The 17,018-nt window shown below is 43.4% G+C and overlaps 1 protein-coding gene across 1 annotated transcript; it reads left to right on the plus strand.

Moving 5' to 3' along the window:
• The first annotated feature begins 438 nt into the window (after positions 1-438).
• On the plus strand, positions 439-12,944 carry mmp14a (matrix metallopeptidase 14a (membrane-inserted)). The gene is made up of 10 exons (XM_083665172.1): positions 439-894; positions 7,761-7,909; positions 8,182-8,304; positions 8,521-8,828; positions 9,191-9,352; positions 9,586-9,725; positions 9,986-10,124; positions 10,281-10,431; positions 10,736-10,851; positions 11,098-12,944. Exons 1-10 carry the CDS (start codon positions 799-801, stop codon positions 11,415-11,417), a joined length of 1,704 nt encoding a protein of 567 aa, XP_083521298.1. The 5' UTR covers positions 439-798; the 3' UTR covers positions 11,418-12,944.
• The last annotated feature ends 4,074 nt before the right edge of the window (positions 12,945-17,018 follow it).

Genomic DNA, 17,018 nt, shown 5'->3' on the forward strand with positions numbered 1-17,018 from the left:
AGGTGTTGGAGCATCCCACGCTGATCCCACCACATTCCACAGAAGAGTTTTGTAGAATCATATCAGCAGACAACCTTGCATTCGGCTAGTGTGATAACATGACCAAGTTAATATTCTGATTATGTTTTTTAATTGTTATCAGCAAGATAATGTAGAATTGTTGATGCATTATTGTAAATGTAGGTTATTAAACCAAACAAGTCTGTCAATTAAATGACAGGTCCTGTTACGATCTTGATCATTTTTCTTTTATTATCGATCTTGTGCACAATGGTGCATTGATCCATAGATCGACGCAGTTGTACCACTATTCCACACAAAAGGGTTGGCGTCACATCTGGAGAGGGAGGAACTCCTCTCTCTGCCTTTTCGTCTGGTAAAGAATTCTTTCTCAGTGCACTGACCAACCACGTCCACAAGTCAGAGAGCGATGTCAAAATAGCTTGACAGGGGAAAGAAAGGACTTGGTGAGACAAAGGACAGAGAGAGGAACTATGAAGCACTGAGATTGCAACCAACATCTGGAGTTTGTGTAGATGTGTCCTTGGTTGACATTTTGGTACCAAACATTTTTGGCGAAGAAAACTACAGTGTGCAAGAACGTGTCCTGGTGTCCATGTGGACAAATAACCTTATTTCTGGCTATTTTTTAAATATATATATTTATATATTCTGAAGGATTATCATTTTACCCAGATATTTCCTCCAATTTTGTGACTGTTAGGACGGTGGAAAATCAATCGAAAAAGTTGTTTGGGCTCCGTTTCTCCTTCTTTTGGGTAACTTGCAGATAGAGGAATGTTACCCCGGCTTGAAAATGTGATCCAACTATTGACGCTGTCGTGCGTACTGTTTCTTGGGGTTGTCTCATCGGAAAACGAAGTACGAGCCGAGGTCAGTATTATGGGTGACATGCATGAACTCAAAACCTATTTTTTTTGTTTGAGAGGAGGATATTGGGGTTTATCATTCTTGGCACTATTTTCTTCATTGTTATTCATGTTGGTGAAAGTGGGCTCCCCACCAGCTGAGGATAACAGCAAAGGTGCATATATGACAATTTCAACTGAAACTGCAAAGAATAGAAGCATGAATAGAAACTCTTATTTTGTGGTCTAAGAAGGGGGGGAGCGGGCAGGGGTAGTACAGGGTTGTAAAAACTCAACTCAGCTGCTTTGTTCTGAGAATCTGGGGTGTGTGTGTGTGTGTGTGTGTGTGTGTTGGGGGGGGGGGGGGGGGTAATGGTTTTCATCTGCACTGAGTTATGGTAGAGACAGGAGACTGGAGAGGAAACAGTGCTCTCTTAATGCAAACTGGACATGAAGGCTCTGTCTGGGGCAGACTAGCGGCAGAGGCATCATGCCCATTGAGACAGAAGGTCACTAATAAGTATAGCTCACCGAAACACCATATTTTGCTGTCATCAGTGGCCCCTCAAAATTATTCTGTGTATGGTGCCTCTGGTTTTCAATGGCAATTGTATATCAGATCCTTCCATAAGTATCCAAGATCTCTGTCCACTCCAGCTTACCTCTAGTAGATTGCAATGGCCAAGTGAAAGGTGGGTAGTCAAAACAAACATCTGAGTGAGGAGAGCAACCTTGCTGAAAGGATATTTAATTGAAATATTGATGTATAAGATGTCCAATGTGATTATACATTGCTCCTATATAGGGGTATAGAGGTTGTTAATTAAGGAACAGGATGCGTTGAGGAACTCATGGTCCTGAGTCAGTGACCACAAGCAGCTGGTGTCTGAGTCAGGCCAGACATAGTCAATCAATCACAGCTGTGTCAGTCTGAGACAGACCTTCAGTTTATAAGGCCACAGGATAGTGACCCTGAGGGATAAAGGCTAATTTGATAGCAAGCTGTATAGACAATAGATTTGTCTAAATTATATTTTTTCTACACATCATATTTGTTTTCAGGGTCAACTCTAATCATTTGTAATACTATGTCTGTAACACTGTACCAAAGCACAAACATGCACAATACAATATGGGGGTTGGTATTGATGTATGCTCTAAAAACAGAACTAGGATCAGTTTACACTTACCTCTACTGTAAATACAATGAGGCGAAAGCAAAACTGACCTTGGTACAGAACTCATGTAACTTCCACCCAAAAACACCTTGATGTCCATAAGAATGAGTGCCCTCTGCAGGCAGACAATTATTGCCCACGCTGCTTCTCTCGCTGGCATGATGGAAGAAGGGATTATCACTAATTATGGGTTCTGGATTACATCACCTGTGTGTTGTATATGTAACCTATGATCAACTCAGTGATGTCTGTTTTGTGGGAGAGATTGAAGAATGGAAAATGGGTGAAAGATTTTAAGTGAGAGAGAAAGTGATGGATAGGGTTGAAAGCACAGGACGTTAAATAATAATGTCAAATTATGGAGAAAAAAAAAGGTTATTAAAACCGAGAAACCAAATATGAGTGGAATTGTTGTTACATTCCTTTCAGTAATTTAGTCTGGCGTCTTTGTCTGAGTCCAGTTTGATAGGGCAAACCCTCAATTTGACTTCAGCAGTGAAGATTGGCTAGAGTGGCCAAACACATAGGCTATGCACACGGCAACAAGGCTGCTCCTGGTGTTGTAATGGTTGAAATGGAATTGTAACAAAAGCTTGTGCTTTTATTCACATATGCCTTGTCTTTTTTTCATAAAATGGCTCTGTAGCTGGAAAGGAATGAAAACAAGACAAGCTACACATGTAACCATCTCTGGCTGGAAGTCCTTGAGGTCTTTCAGAGACAGTAACAGCAGCCATTTGGGGTGGAGCTGCAAGTCTCGTGATCACAAGGGCAGGGTCAAATCCCATCTGGGCTGGGACCCTCTTTATCTTGAGTAGTCTAGTTGTTGTTTTACCACTGGAGCATGTTAGAAACCCTTGGTATAGTGCTGTAGCATGCTGTTCTTACAGGTTGCTGGCTGTCATTTAAAAATGCTCAGAAAAATAATCAGTCTGTCTTTCGCTTGGAAAACAGAAAGTGCTATCCCTGCAGCTCAGTCCTAAAACTGCCAGTCTTTTTTAACAGACATGTCTCTTACAATAATAAATTGGGCCAAGAAGCCTGGTAAAAGCAAAGCTATGATACTGTGCTAACTGTATGGATAACAGTGGAAGGAAGTCTGCTCTCAGTTTAAGCTCATACAAGATAGGAAATAATAGGTACATTGTTTCTATCTTTGTTTGTTCTATCTTGCTATCTTTTCAGACAGCACAGGTGGGCTATGTGGTGGTATATTGTGCATAATCAGCAAATAGTTTATAGGAGCACTCAGTATGGGTAGACCTATTTGGCTACTTGAAGTGTTATTAGAGTAGTGTATTACCTTATTACTGGATTAACGGATTAGTTGTTAGCATAACATTCAGGTGTTGCTGCATTGTGGCCTGTTGATAGATCTTTCATTAGCCTAGCATGGCATGGGTGTCAGGGTAACTGGGTCAGAGACGCCACGCAAAGGCGATGTGAGACTCAGACTCAGTCGCTCATGACCAGAATTCTCTGTTTTTTCCGTTGGCACAGACCGAGAGGAACAACTGAGTCAGTCTGTCTCCCTCAAATTTAAATTCAGCTTACTCCTGTCCCCTCGCTCCCCATTTTCCCCACTCTTAGTTTTTATATCTTTACCCCTTTTTTCTCACTTTTCTCTTTGTTGTGCCATACTTAAATTCCTTTGAATGTTTTATTTTCCACAAATTTCCCTTACTGAAGAAAACCAGATCTTCTGTTCTTTTTCAGACTGCTTCAAACTCAGATATCTGCAGTATCTGAAAACTTGGCAGAGTTGCTTGCTAAATGCCTTCTTATGGAATAGACTGGTATGCTGCGTATATAGACACATTGGTTCAACCACTAACTGCATACATGGCTGTCTGATGGGTGTTGTAAACTCAGCTTAACCCAGCACCCTGTCAAAACAGACACTCAATTGACTGGATAGTATTATTATACTGACAAGGTTTTGCAAAGTGGGATAGAGTTATCCCTGTGTTCTCTCACAATAATATAAGCAATTTTTGCATAATGTAGGCCTATGATTTATTATTATACAAGGCTGATGACACTTTAGAGCATGTAGGCCGACACCACTCAGTCTCATAAGTGAGTCTTAAAATGAGTCTTGCTCAGTGGCACTTCAGTGCCCTGTGATGTGAGGACATTAGTCACATCTCTGCCCAGACTACACTGCTCAGCAGCCACTGCTCTCTGGCTGTTTCTGCACCTCTGAGTTGAAGCTAACCATCTTTGCTGATATTGGACAGCAAATGTGCACATTTCCCATGTTGAAGGATTGATTGGTTGATTTAATTTGACAATTGAGCACACAATTCAAACCACATATGTGGATACACTGTAGATTGTTTTACAGAAGAAAACAAATAAAAAACCATTGTGTCTATTGATTTTGCTCATGAATGCCAATTACACAGCCTGTCTCTGTTTCTGTGCATTTCCTGTAGAACACATGCCATTCTTCACACTGCACAGGTCTTGAGGCAGGTTACCTCTGTGACCGCACAAACATGGATTTGTAGTTACCTCAAGGCCAACAATAAGCAGTGTAAAAGTTTTAATAAATAGAACCTTTGAGTGGAGCTGCAGGGAGTTCCAGAGCAAAGGTGCATGCTGGGACTGCTGGCGTCGTTACGGGAGATGTGAGGCCTGGGGAGAGAGCAGGGGTCTTCACAGCATGGGGGAAACTTTTCATCCGACGGGGCGGAGAGTGTTTTTACAGAGCCAGACGCGTCACCACACTGGAGCCACAGCACACACAAGGAGCAGTCAGAGGGAGCGAGGGAGGGAGAGATGGAGAGAGAGAGAACTGGAGGGTGCAAGATAAAGACAGACGCAAACAGAGAAAGAGAGACACAAACAGAGGTCGGAGGCACACGAAAAGAGAGGCGTTCTGTATGCTGAGAGAAAGAGGAAAAATGATAAAGGGCTTGATAGTGTGTGCACCATATTGAATGGCTGAAAGAGGAGGTTGGCAGCATTGACTTGAGTAGAGCTCAGCCAGGAGAGAGCTGATGTCACTCAGCATCTCCATAACTGAACCTTGTTCTCTGCCTCCCGTTGCCCACCCCCCGGTCTTCTGTGGCTGTGTGCGGTAATATCTGTGCCCAGGTTACTACCTCTCCATTTCCTCTCTGTTACTCTCTCTTACACTCCTCTCTTTCACTCGTTCATTTAAATTCTGCTCTTCTCTACCATTAAATGTTTTCTCCGATAGGCCTGCACTGAATGGGATGGGAAATGCCATATACCAACCTCAGCAACACCAGTACTGACTCACAGAAGTGTCTAGTATTGCCTAGACAGACTGGGTCAGGGGTTTAAGAGAAAAAGAGAGGTTTGGGGTTAGGAGGATTATAGAGGAATTTGTGGTAAAGATGGAGACACTGTCTGTCTGTGTGGGCAACACAAGCACATACACACACATACGCTCAAGTGCACACACACACACACACCAGCACACACACCAACACACCAACACACACACACGCACAAACATGTCTTGACATTTTCACATAAAACAGTGAGTTGGTCTCCAGAGGAGATGCTGTTGTTGTGCTCTCAGGGGCTCTGTGTGATTGCTCTTGTGGTTTGAAATAGTGCTGGAACAAAATGATAGTCATATTCTTCTGGTCAGGTATGATTATACCGACTAAGAAGCAGAGATATTGATAGTAATGTTGTTGCTCTACAGTTCCTCCTATCAGCTCACATCACACTATGTACTAGCAGCCTGTTGTCCATGTGACTGATGCAGTTCTGGGCAGTCAAGACTGAAATGAGCTCAGTGTATTTTGATTGTGTGCCTTATTTGGCTTTGCTCTCCCATCTCTACTACTTACAACCCCACAACAAAGTCAGAGTTTCCTTTCATGCGCCCAGCATAAGCAGAGGAGCGTGCAAGGAGTGGATTGTTTTTAAGAGTTTATAAATAGAATAACATTGCAGTAACTCTAGCAATAAGAAGCTGGATTTTTACATGTCCCTCTCACATCAGCTCGAGAAGCAGTGTTCTCTGTCTGTGTGCTGTTGTAAGGAAGGGAGAGTGTGTTCCTGAGGACAACACAGTTTTGGTTCAAAGTCAGCTTGGCATCGTTTTATGCAAACACTGAATACTGAGTGAGCTCCCATCCGCCCACACACATATACAGGCGCCTCTCTCTCTCTCCCTCTCTCCCTCTCTCTCCCTCTCTCTCTCTCTTTCACTCTATTCCATTTCTTTCTCTCTCCCTCTCTCCCTCTCTCTCTCTCTTTCACTCTATTCCTCTATTCCATTTCTTTCTCTCTCCCTCTCTCTCTCTTTCTTTCTCTCTCTAACACACACACACACGCGCACACACACACACACACACACACACACACACACACACACACACACACACACACACACACATACACACACACATGTTCAGACAAATGTTCAGACAAGCCCTACCAGTAGGCAAACAGACACACCCATATTCTCACCTGCTGAAACACGCAGGTAGTAGTATCAAAACATAACCTAACAGTGTTTTTATGAAACTGAAGTTCACATGCCCACAGCAATAGCATACATGAGCACAACAGTAACATTTTCAGCAAAACAGTTTCTCATTTCTCATGGCTTTCAAAATGCAAATGCAAAAGCACATTTTTGCAAAACAGTTAACATAACTCTCTACATGAGACACTAAAATCTAAGTGTTGACAAACAAAACTGAATCATTTCCTTACCGCATATAGCTACTTCTCCCATTACAGTTAATCTCTACTCCATACATTGTAACTCTTTCTCAAAAGTTCAATCGTAAAGTCTGTAATTACAAATGAAATAGGTCATCAGGAATGTAACATGTGGCCTGGCAGACGGCAGAGAATAGATTACTGGAAATGTATTTTCTTGGCAGTTTTTGTATTTGTAATTGTTGTTGTGGTTGTAACCTGCCTGATTCTGAATATTTTAGAGAAAATTTAAATTTCATTTAGATTTATAGTATCAATTCTCTGTAACAGTCACAGTACTACCATAAACAATATATTACAAAGTTTTTCTGCTTTTCTGAGTAAAATTCATACTTATTTTCACCTTTGTTGTCAATGCATATTGATGGGTATAGTTACTATTTAGAGTCATTATGAAAATTTGTTTTCATTAGTTGGCAAAGGATACTATTTTGATGCACTGATTTGCTTTTGTGTATTCTAAGTTTTGAATTATAGTGCATTTTGCAAAAACAATGTGGTGTTTAGGGCAGTGTGGGGGAAGGTATTAACTGTTATGAAATGTTGAATACTGTTTCAAGAAATGTGCAGTCGAGAAAAACTGTAACAGTAGACACATTTCTTTACCTTCACATCCTCCCTCTTTCACTTTACTGGATGGTAAACCATTAACTAGCCCTATGTGGGTTGGTTTCTGTGTTTTTGTGTGCTCTGTGTACAGTGTGTACTCTGTATGTGTGTACTCTGTATGTGTGTGTGTGTGTGTGTGTGTGTGTGTGTGTGTGTGTGTGTGTGTGTACTCTGTGTGTACTGTGTGTGTGTGTGTGTGTGTGTAGTCTGTGTACTCTGTGTGTAATCAGTGTGTACTCTATGTGTGTGTGTGTGTGTGTGTGTGTGTGTGTGTGTGTGTGTGTGTGTGTGTGTGTGTATATGTGTGTTTATGTATATGTATATGTACATGTATATGTATATGTATGTGCAGTGGCTAAATGTCTTTACCTCTCTCGTAACATTTCAGGCATGGCTGCAGCAGTATGGTTACCTGCCCCCAGGTGATGTTCGTGCCCAGGCCATCCGCTCCCCCAAGTCCATCACCACAGCAATCTCAGCCATGCAGAAGTTCTACGGCCTCACTGTCACTGGCTCCATTGACACCAACACCCTAGAGTGAGTCCTGATGTGAGACCTGACCGAAGCAACAAAAAGTTAATATAACCCACCTAGCTTGATATACAGTTTAACTCAAATCACCAGAGTCCTGAGCAACCTCATCATAAAATGTCAGAACAGATGGCTACATCTATGTAGATCTGAAAAACGAGCACATCTGAAAAACGAAAAGTTTCAAAAAGTTTCACTCATGTCCTCACAGACAAATAGATGAAAAACACATTCCGTTTATGACATGGTGAGCATAAAAACTCTCTTGTTGTTGCCAGGGCGATGAAGCGGCCACGTTGTGGCGTTCAAGACAAGTTTGGCTCGGAGCTGAAGAGCAACCTGAGGAAGAAGCGCTACGCCGTACAGGGGCTGAAGTGGGACAAAACAGAGGTCACCTTCAGGTATCAGCAGCCAGCTAACATGTTCTGTGTGAAATGCCCTCTTTTATACCTTCTGCATTTGTTCTCTTCTGTCTATGTCTTGTTGCACATTCTATAGAATACTGCTAACTCCAAGGAATGAAACCAGAGTTTCGTAACCCAAAGAGCGCAGAAAGTCAACTGACTTTGACAAAGGCTAAGCATAATCTAATGTTTAACATGTTTCTCCTCTCTCAGCATACAGAACTACAGCCCTAAGGTGGGCGAGTATGGCACGTTCGAGGCCATCCGCAAGGCCTTCAAGGTGTGGGAGGACGTGACCACTCTGAGGTTCAGAGAGATCCCCTACAGCCACATCAGGGACAAGGTTGACAAGTTCGCCGACATCATGCTCTTCTTCGCTGAGGGTTTCCATGGTGACAGCACCCCCTTCGATGGCGAGGGGGGCTTCCTGGCGCACGCGTATTTCCCCGGGCACGGCATAGGGGGCGACACGCACTTTGACCTGGCCGAACCCTGGACCACTGGCACCACCGACCAGGGGGGTAAGAGACGGGAGAGGGGGAAGGAGGGGACAGGGGGGAGAGAGGGGGAAGGAGGGGAGAGGGGGGAGAGAGGGAAAGAGAGAGAAAGCAAGGCACCGAACCAAAGGAGGGAGCAGTAAGGACAGTGAGTGGGAGAGAGTGAAAATAAACACCTCAAAAAGTGTTTACAATGTGTACAATGTCATCCATCATTCTGTCAGTGTGAATTATACTGTACCTTTAAGGTGTGTCTAGACTAGTGACACTTTTACTCCCTCATCAAACTGTCCCTGTGCTCAGCCAATTCATCTCTCTCACTCCCCTCCTCCCACATGCACCCTCTCTCTCTCTCTCTATCTTTCTTTCTCCCTCTCTCTCTCTAGGTAATGACGTGTTCCTAGTGGCTGTCCATGAGCTTGGCCACGCCCTGGGTCTAGAACACTCTAACAATCCGTCGGCCATTATGGCGCCATTCTACCAGTGGATGGACACAGAGAACTTTGAGCTGCCCGACGACGATCGCCGCGGTATCCAGCAGATCTATGGTGATTCTCTCTCAGATGTTCCTGGAATGTTCCTGGAATCTCCTGGAATGTTGAAGCAATGTTCTAGCAATGTTAAACACAAACTCTGTCTCCTCAAGATAATTCCAGAATGCTGATGGGGCCTGTTGACAAACACATGACTTAGTTAGTATATTTGGCATGTTCATATTATCATGATATATACCATAGTCGGAGGCATTCCTCACTCCTGTCTCCTGTATCCTCTTCCCCAGGGACAAAGTCAGGGGCACCACCCCCTCCCCCACGGCCTACGAGACCTTCGAAGCCAGACAAGCCCACCCACAGCCCTGACATCTGTGAGGGCCACTTCGACACCATCGCTATCCTCAGAGGAGAGAAGTTTGTTTTCAAGGTATGCTGGTATACACTGACACACCCACACACACACACACACACTGACATTTAGACTCAATAACATGTGGAGATCTACCATTCCCTGTCAAATAACATTTTCTATTTAATGTAAAAGAAAATCCCATGTTATATGTAACTGAAACACACGTTGATATCCACAAAAGTTCTGACACACGCAGACTGTAAAAAGCAATGTGAAGTGTGACCATGTAAAGTCCCAAAAGCTAACCCAACTGTGTGTGTGCTGTGTTGATGCAGGATAAGTGGTTGTGGCGGGTTCGTAACAACAAGGTGCTGCAGGGCTACCCCATGCCCATCGGACACTTCTGGAAGGGGCTGCCATCCAACATCAATGCCGCCTACGAGAGGAATGATGGGAAATTTGTCTTCTTTAAGGGTAGGTGTTGTGCTAGTTTTTAATAACTTTATTTAGATAATTTAACATTGTGTTATTGACATTATTACTACTCTCTCTCTCCCTCTCCCTTCCTCTCTCTCTCTCTCCCTCTCTCCCCCTCCCTCCCTCTCCCCCCACCGCCCTCTCTCTCTCCAGGTGACAGGTACTGGGTGTTCACTGAGTCGATTATGGAGCAGAGCTACCCTAAGAGCCTGACAGAGCTGGGCACTGGGCTTCCCAAAGACAGACTGGACGCTGCCCTCTTCTACACCCCGACGGGACAGACATACTACTTCAGAGGAACCAAGTGAGTCTGCATGCAATAACATGTAGGTTACTATATTTCTTACGAGTAATAGCCTATGCCCACAGTTTCTCTCATCAAAAACAAAGACTTGCATCGGCTGCTAACTGTAGTGGAGTAGCTGATTCACCTGTCCTGTCTCTCTTTCAATCCCTACCTGCACCAAATTCTCACATGAATTCACTATCCTGCATTCTTGCCTTTCCTCTCTCTCACTTGCATTCACCCTTACCTCTACTTGCTCTTTCCCTTTTTCTCTCTCTCCTCCTCGTCTCTGTGGATGACCTCTCTTGTCCCTGTCTGGCAGGTATTACCGCTTCAACGAGCAGAGTCGCAGTGTGGACCGAGACTACCCCAAACCCATCAGCACATGGCAGGGTGTGCCTGATAACATCAAAGCTGCCATCATGAGTGAGGAAGGATGTAAGTGGGCCAGTTACCTACTGTATGGAGCAGTAAGAGATGCCCTGCATGTTTGAATGTTTATTTGTGTGTGTGTGTTAATGTGTCAAAGTGTAATTGAGAATTAATTAATCTTCAGGATAATGATGATGACATTGCTTTATGTTGGCCAACTCAATGTTGTTTAACCTCTGAAGCTAATGTATTTACTTTTTTCACATCTAAACTCTCTATCCCTCTCTCCTCCCTCCTATCCTTCCACCATAGCTTACACCTACTTCTACAAAGCCAACAAGTACTGGAAGTTCAACAACCAGCATATGAAGGTGGAGCCAGGCTACCCGAAGTCTGTGCTCAGCGAATGGATGGGCTGCGCAGGGGAGGAGCCTAAGAAGGGCGGGGACGAGGAAGTGATCATCATCGAGGTGGAGGACAATGAGGGTGGGGCCGGGGCGGCAGCCGTGGTGATCCCCCTCCTCCTGCTGGTGTGTGTGGTCCTCACGCTCGGAGCGCTGGTGTTCTTCCGCAAGTACGGCACGCCCCGACGTCTCCTCTACTGCCAGAGATCCCTATTGGACAAGGTTTAGAGACAGACCGCCACAGAGAGAACAGAGAGAGGACCGAACGCAGTGGAAGAGGGTTTGGGAGGGAGAGGGTGAGAACTGGAGGAAGAAAAGGGGGATGAGAGAATTAGATGCCAGGGTAAAAAAGAAGGAAGGGTTTGAGTGGTTTGTACTGTACACACCGCAGAAAGCAGGCGAGGGAGGGGCACAGTCTGAATCAGGAAAGACTCATGTGTATTTGTATGTTATCTATTTCCATGTACAGCTCTGCATTCTAGACCCACATACAGGAGAGGAACACTGAGGGATCATCATGATCAAACTACGATGTAGAAGTTGATCCGCAATAAATGAACATATATGGCTCCATGTGTCCCTCCCTCCATCCCTCCATCCCTTCTTCTCTTTCCCCCTCCAAAACCCCCCCCCCACTCCTCTCCAACTTGACGACTCCAGCTGAACTGCTATCTGATATAGAGCATTTTCACTCCTATATACTTTGTTTCAATTAGGTTTTTCTCTGAAATTCAGGCCTGAACAAAAACTAAAAAACATGTCTCTCTTTGTTTCTCCTACCACTTCTTTACCCAACCTTCCCAGAGGTCTTATACTATACTAGTGGTCCTATTTGTGGGGAGTGTGGAGGGCTTGCGAAGGGCTCTCCCCCTACCCTTGAATGGGGGTTAAGGGGGTACTTGTGATGTGGTTGTGTATATGCAGTAGTGCATCCCTCCTGGTTGAAACAAAATGGGCTCAGAAATAGATACCATGACAGAGAAGATCCCAAGAAGGTCAAGATGGCCCCTATGCATTCTAGTATCCTATAAAGGGCTTTCTCTCCTCGTGGAGTCTCTCTGTAAACCCACGTCACATGTAAACTACTATCTCAAATGGCTGAGGCGCTCTCTGTAGGGAGCCTCGTCTCAGTAAGCAGTCAGAGTTGGAAGGATAAAGAGCTATTTTAGCTCACAAAAAAAGCTAGTTTAAATGTTACAGAATAGAGCAGAGCTGATTGTCCAATGTTTGATTATCTGGTACAATTCCAAATACTATTGTCTATTAAGTCGTGTTTTGTTTTAGTTACTATCATTGTTATAAATGTTGTTGTTATTATGACTATGGTTATTATTATTGTTGTTCTCCAGGTGTATTAGTTATAAATTGTGTTTTTGTACATTGTCATTTCGAGTCCTGCTGGACAGAGGCATAATGTGACAATGATCGAAATGGCTCCCATTTTCACATTAAGGTGGTGGACTTGGGTAATAGGGAATTTGGGGGTTTGGGGGTTTTCTTTTTGAAACACACCCCATTTGGTTGGCAAATAAAGACAAAAGAAAATATTTATGAGCAATTTTGATGGTGCTTACTGTACTATAATGTTTTTTACACAAATCAAAAATGGAGTAGAATTGATTTAGTAATAACAATGATAATGGTAATGATATTTATAATGATAATGATATTAATGAAAGGGAATGAGATGTTTTGCCTGTTTTCCACTTTTTGTATTTCATGAGTTAAAATGAAATAAAAGTGTTTTCTAAAATGTGTCATACTCTTTCCTCTATGCTTTTTGAAAGTGATCCACACAACACAAAACCCGATGGGAAAGAAGGGCTTGCCACCAATGCAATCCCACTGTCTGACTGGATGGATCTGCCCATTTCTTTTCAAATAAAGAATGCTAAGTGAGCAACAGAATTAGATGAACAACTGATTTTGTACATTCCATTTAATATTGTTTACAAGCCTTTGTTTTCAGCATAGAATTAGAATTCATAATTAGAACTCATTCTAACTGTATGGTTTTCTTCAGCTCATCTGGAGCAGCAATACTGTATGCATGCGTAGAGAGAGGATGGAGTCTGGTTGTAGCTGGGAGGTTGTTTTGGATATGGCCAAAGTCATATGTCCAGATGTCCAGGAGAGAGGTGGAAAAAGTGATGGAATGATCACTTTCAGAGCAGTATTCCAACTGGGTTCTGTTAACTACATCTGGAATTCTTAAAACATCTGAACCTCCAGCCCTGCCCAGCAGGAGATGTGTGTGTGTATGTGTGTGTGTGTGTGTGTGTGTGTGTGTGTGTGTGTGTGTGTGTGTGTGTGTGTGTGTGTGTGTGTGTGTGTGGGTGTGTGAGTGTGTGTGTGTGTGTGAGAGAGAGAGAGAGAGAGAGAGAGAGAGAGAGAGAGAAAGAGACAGAGAGAGAGACAGAGGTGTCCAGTAAAGCTTGAATTATTTTTTAGGTTTTAGAGGATTTTTCCCCTCAACAATCCTAACTAAAAAACAGCCTCAACTGGCTGCCATACCTCCCCCTCTCTCACCCTTATTTCCTCACCCACTGCAGAATTGTGCTTTTTATGAGGCCTCTAACTCAAACCACTCCACTCACCACAAGTATCTCTGCTCTGTTTTCTCTCTCTGCTCTTTCCTCTCCTCCCATTCCCCCCATCCTCTCTCTTCTCTCCACATCCTTTAACTCTTTACATTCCCCCTCACCAGTTACGATACAGGGTCAGATATTTGTTCACCTCCCTAATGGTTAAGGTCAGAATTGGGGTATAGGGTAATCTGATCCTAGACCTGTGGTTTATGAGCTACTTTCAAGCAAACATATTCCTCAGGCGCTAGCTTGGTGTGGAAGCCATCTGATAGAAATTCCTGAGCCTCATGAAATGTAATAATTTCCCTCCATTACATTTTTTTCATAACTCTACTTCACTTGTATGGGTATAGCCTCTTTCCATCCCCCCTTTTTTTATATTTTTTCCACACATCTGTTCATCTACTCTCCTCTCCTGGCCCACTCTCTCCCCATCCATGTCACCTGGTATTGCGATTTTGTCTCAAACTCAGTGGATCTCTCCCATGCAGTACAACAATTTTGACCCATTTATCTTCCCATTCAAATTTCCATTCCGCTATTCACAGAGAATGTGAGATGGACAGATGAGAGAAGGAGGAGTCTGTGGGATGAACAGAACAAATACCTGTGCTGTATCTGAACTCTGCGGTGAAATGGGAGACCAAGCTAGCAAAACAATACAAAAAACTAAGTAAGGCGGCCTGTGTATTTCAAAGAGAGAGTTCACTAACTTACACTGAAGTGCACGTACATCCAAAATGAGAATAAGAGGAGCAGATCAGAGATGGTTAGAGATGGGAGAGCAGGCAGCCATGTTGATGTGTTTGGGGCCGCCCATGACCGGACCTCAGCACTCATACTCCTGCCAAGCAGGAAGTAGCCAGGACAGCTGCTCGAAATTCAACCTGGGACTGTGTTTGGGTAACCTACATTGTGGCACACTCTAATGTATCTCGCTCACTAACACGCACACACACACACACACTCGCACACTGCCTCAAACATTCTTTCTTTCTCTCTCTTTAAGGCACACACGTCTATGCAAGCAGTCATATATGCGTGTGTGAGTGTGGAGTGAGAAAAGCATTCTTTTCATCTGAGTCGAGTGCCAGAGTATCTGTTCATCCCATTTGTTTGATAAACAAAATACAACAATAATTTGATAATTCCAAAATAACAAACATATCCAGTCAGGACAAGAGTACAAGACTGAGAAACTAAGAGCTCTGAACCTAAGTCTGATTTCATGTAACTTGCCATCCACTGGTCAGGAAGTGACACCCAAGCAAGTTGCTGATTCAGGCCCTCCACAAACCCCAACCCCTACCTAAACACTACCCAGCCTCTCTCACCCTGGATCAGTCATATCCGTCAGGAAACCTCCCTGCTTCATCGCAGGCCTGTGGGCAAAAGGCAACAGTAAAAACGACCCAACCACATCAGAGGGATGAGAACCTACTGACCTTCTCTCTTCTCCTCCTCCTCCCTGGTCTCTCCCTTCATCCTCTCTTTCCTCTTACCTCTGTGCTAACAAACTGACCTCACCCACTCCCCCTCCCTCCTCTCCCCCTCGGTGACTTCTGCACAATAAGCAACATCTGGTTCTCATTTCCTAAAAACCAAAACAACATGAGGAGGGGAGGAGAGAGAAGCTGAGGTAGTGGGGGAGCAGAGGAGTGTTGGGGAGAAATACATACAGTAAGTTGGAAATGTGATCGCAGGATAAAGAGGAAATAGGAGTTTCACTTCTGTTGTGTGTGATGTTACAGTAGATCCAACATTGTTCTGAGGCTCTACAAGTCTCACTTGAGGAGATTAGCCTGACAGAAACTAGTCAACACTTGATCACAGGAATACAGGACACACACTTATTTTATATATATATATATATACACAATATATATATTATATATATATATATAATATTATACCAATGTTATATCATATATCAATGTTTCTTACACACAGTATACATGCTCTCCTCACCAACCCTTTGACAAAACAAAAAGTCAGCTCTACAGTGAAGCAGACCTTGGTCCAGTCTGGTCCTCAACCCCATGAAAAGGAGGGAGGAAAAAACCTTCATCTCCATAGAAAAGAATCTGCAATTCAGCGGCTAGGAGCCCTAATTACAGTGGGGCTTTGCTGAGATCGGCAAGAAGGCCTGAGAGAGAGAGAGACAGAGAGAGAGATGGGAGAATAAGAGCGGAATAGAGAGAGAGGGAGAGAGAGAGAGAGAGAGAGAGAGAGAGAGAGAGAGGGGAGAGGGGGGGGACTGGACATCTGAGTACCTTACTTTGTAAATATCGACTGTTATTCAAAGTCACACTAGATTACAGCTGACTTTACAAATGTACAGTTTCATTGGATTTAATGGACAAATTGCTATTGCTATTCTGAACAACAGCAGATTAAGAAAGTAGTGCTCTGGAACCCCCAAACAGTCATTCAAGTCATTAATTAAAATGTCAATAAAATACTTTCATTATAATGTCTGAAATAAATGTGAACTAGACCTTGCATCAAGTCCTTGCACCTTTCATTTGTCTTGTATAACTACAGAGAGAGGCTGACATAGGAGCATGCCTGTGGGATCAGCTCAGAGATGGTCAAACTTCTGTCCCCATGGTTACATTCTGTTAATCATCTTTCCAGACAACAGGGAGCAGCGAGGCAACTTCTCTGCCACAAAACACACGTTTCCTCTGTACGTGTGTGGTATGGGGGGTGCTCAGAAACAATAAACTAAATTCTGATATTACACTATGAAACAGCACCCCATGAAGAGACTGATCCACACCATAATGTGCAATTAAGACACAAGAAAGAGAGCACTATCAAATATCCATATTTTCATGTTGCTTAATCATGCAGTAAAAGACAAACAATATCCATACATATAAGTACATCCTGCTGCCCAATCAGTGCTACTTTTCTGTTTGGTAAAACCCTCAATTCATGGCCCCCACAGCACTCCCTCTGGAGCCAACCAGGACACAAAATGGCGGCTGAGCACTGATATTCAGCCAAACTGGTGAAATGCTGCATTCTAGTGGGGAATAAGTGACATCTGGTAGCATGTTTGAAAAAAGTTATGAATCTCACAATGCCCATGTTATCAGATGAAAATCTATGTATTTATTTGAAATTTTGGTAACAGGATTAAACCCCTTGAGATGCATCATTTTTGTTTTCGAGGGGGTCCTGAATGAAAGTAGTTGAATTACACAACCACATTTCTTTTTTTAAACAGATGTTG

Source organism: Argentina silus, assembly GCF_951799395.1.
Source record: "Argentina silus genome assembly, chromosome: 1".
Taxonomy (NCBI): Eukaryota; Metazoa; Chordata; class Actinopteri; order Argentiniformes; family Argentinidae; genus Argentina; species Argentina silus.